This window comes from Monoraphidium neglectum, assembly GCF_000611645.1.
Source record: "Monoraphidium neglectum strain SAG 48.87 unplaced genomic scaffold scaffold05971, whole genome shotgun sequence".
Classification (NCBI taxonomy): domain Eukaryota; kingdom Viridiplantae; phylum Chlorophyta; class Chlorophyceae; order Sphaeropleales; family Selenastraceae; genus Monoraphidium; species Monoraphidium neglectum.
This window is the reverse complement of record NW_014007662.1, coordinates 291-2,631: the sequence shown is the minus strand read 5'-3', so window position 1 is coordinate 2,631 and position 2,341 is coordinate 291. Positions and strand designations below refer to the sequence as shown.

Sequence of the window (2,341 nt, the reverse complement as noted above, 5' to 3'; positions counted from 1 at the left end):
CGTGTACACGCTCTCACGCGTTCCAGCATCCACGCACAGTTATCAACGTTTTGCTTCCCACGTACACGCACTGCACAAACAGGGCAGCCGCAGCCGCGGTCGCACCTGGTGGGGGCAGCCGCTGGGTATGAACACCGCCTCACGGGGCATCTGCTCAAACGTCCAGGCCTCCACGCCCGTGTCTGCCTTCAGGCCCTGCCGCGGTCAAGATGCGGGTGCAGGGGGTGAGGGGGGCAGCAGAGAGCGCTAGGGGGATTAGTGCTGCGAGAGTCGCCGGAAAAGGGCGGAGGCCGCTGCGCAGACTCCGTACGGCAGGCCGCGGCGGCGCCTGGCATCAGCCGGGCCCGTTCAGGGTCGCAGCAATCTCCAAACCTTTTAGAGAGATTGTGCGCAGAGCCTTTGATTGACTATGGCTCCCCTGCCTTAACTCAGACCAACCACTTTACGAGAACCACCCAAAACATAGCCATGCGGCCCCTCCACTGGCAACGGGTGCGCGCAGCCAACGCACTCACTCGACAACCTGGACTGCACACCCAAGGTCAACCCACACTGATCCAGAGCGACAATCCCACCCCTCCCCCAACAAGCAAGGGCTGCCACCCGTCTGTGGCGGTCCACCAGCATGAACCGCTGACTCAGCACCGGCGCCTCCGCGTCGGGGCCGGCCCCCAGGTAGCCCGCCACACCCTCGCCCTCGTGGGTGAACTCGGCCGCGTGGGCCCGCAGCCAGCCGCACAGCGCGGGCACGTCCTCGCGCCGCAGGATGTCCCACACCGCGCCCGCGCCGTTGTAGCTGAGGGGGCGAGGGTAGGGAGGTGCAGGTGAGAGTTTGCTTGTGCGTGTATGTGTTGTGTGTGTGTGCGTGTGTGTGTGTGTGCATGTGTGAGCGCGCACGAGCGCATGCACGCTCGTTCGCTATGTGCTGTGCGAGAGCTGAATCTTGCAGTGTGCAGGCTGGCCACCACCGTCTCGACAGCCGTCACTCTCCAGGGTAATGGCCACAGGTCACCAGGCGGTCGCATCTCGAAGAAACCGCAGCACCCACGCCACCCGTACCCCTGCCCGGCCGCATGAGCCTCACCCTGGGAGCTCTGGCGCGTCGTCGCCGCAGCGCGCCGGGCCTGGGCCGCCGCCACGTGCGTACTGGGAATGCAGCAGGATGTTCACAGCATCTGGGGACGCAGGTGGAGGGTGTAAGGATGCGCAAGGTGGAGAGGTGGAGGGCGGGTGAGGGCGTGGCTGTGAGGTGGGGCAGCGCGGATTGGGGGAGTCAGCGCAGGCAGGGGGTGGCATGTGGAGAGAAGCGTGGTTTGAGGTGAGGGGTGTGCGTGCGTCCGGGCGCACGTGCGTGTGTGTGTGTGTGCGTGTGTGTGCACATGCATGCACGGCTGTGTGTGCACGTGCGTTCAGGGTGCATCTAGGGGAGCAACCGCAGGGTGGTGTGGGTGGTGCAATGGCGATCGGGCCTGTGAGCTCCAGCAGGATCGAGTGGGGCTTGGGTGACGCTCCGAGAGACAGAGCCCGAGCGCCCCGGTGCCCTTGCCAAAGCAAGTCAACTTCGGTCAACCGCAGTCAAAACGCGGTCAAACTTGGGCGGAGTTCCAGGTGAGGCGCCCACCTGTCATGTCCAGGTGCAGTTTCGTGACACTGTCGCCCTCGTTGTTGCGGGGGTCAGCACACTCCTCCTCCCTGGGGGTCAAAGGGGTCGAAAAGTTAAAGGATAGCTGGATTCGAGGGTGGGCAGGCGGAATCCAAGAGGCAGAGGGATGGGAAGGGGACGGATGGCCCCGAAGGCCTTGCCCCGGCAGGGGTTAGCAGGCCGCGCAAACCTCGCTTGCAGAACCCTTGAGGTGAGTGGCTGGCGCGATTTTTGCGCGGCCGCCACGCCACCAAGGGGGTGGCCAGCTTCCAAACAACGCAGCGAGACCCTCATGGTTTGTGTGTGTGTGGGGCCGTTTGGGTGTGCGTGGGGGTGGCGTAATCACGGGAGAGGCCTGAACAGGGCCATAGGTGTCACAGGCGTGATTAGATATTTTCGAGACATTCACTTCTTGCAGTTTTGAGACCCAACACACGCGGTTCACCGCGTCTAGCCGGAGTTCAGTCCGGAGCCCCACAACAACAACATCTGCGAGTGCGAGTGCGCCCATTCCAGGGCGTGTCCTCTTGAGTTTGCCGCATCACATTTTCACATATTTACTTTATGGCTTGATCGCTTAGCCTCTCTTGACATGCGCTTCTGTTCTGCCCACGGGGCTAATCACTGCGGCCGCTTCTGTGAGTGCCACAGCACGCACAGAGCACGGTTTGCAAATCGGCTTGCATAAATTAATTTAAC

The 2,341-nt window shown here is 62.9% G+C and overlaps 1 protein-coding gene across 1 annotated transcript; it reads right to left on the bottom strand.

Moving 5' to 3' along the window:
- Nucleotides 1–334: 334 nt before the first annotated feature.
- Nucleotides 335–2,011, bottom strand: MNEG_16091 (hypothetical protein; the record flags this gene model as incomplete). Its single annotated transcript, XM_014035438.1, has 5 exons — nucleotides 335–372; nucleotides 639–796; nucleotides 1,085–1,175; nucleotides 1,622–1,692; nucleotides 1,989–2,011. 5 exons carry the CDS (start codon nucleotides 2,009–2,011, stop codon nucleotides 335–337), a joined length of 381 nt encoding a protein of 126 aa, XP_013890892.1.
- Between the last annotated feature and the right edge of the window lie 330 nt (nucleotides 2,012–2,341).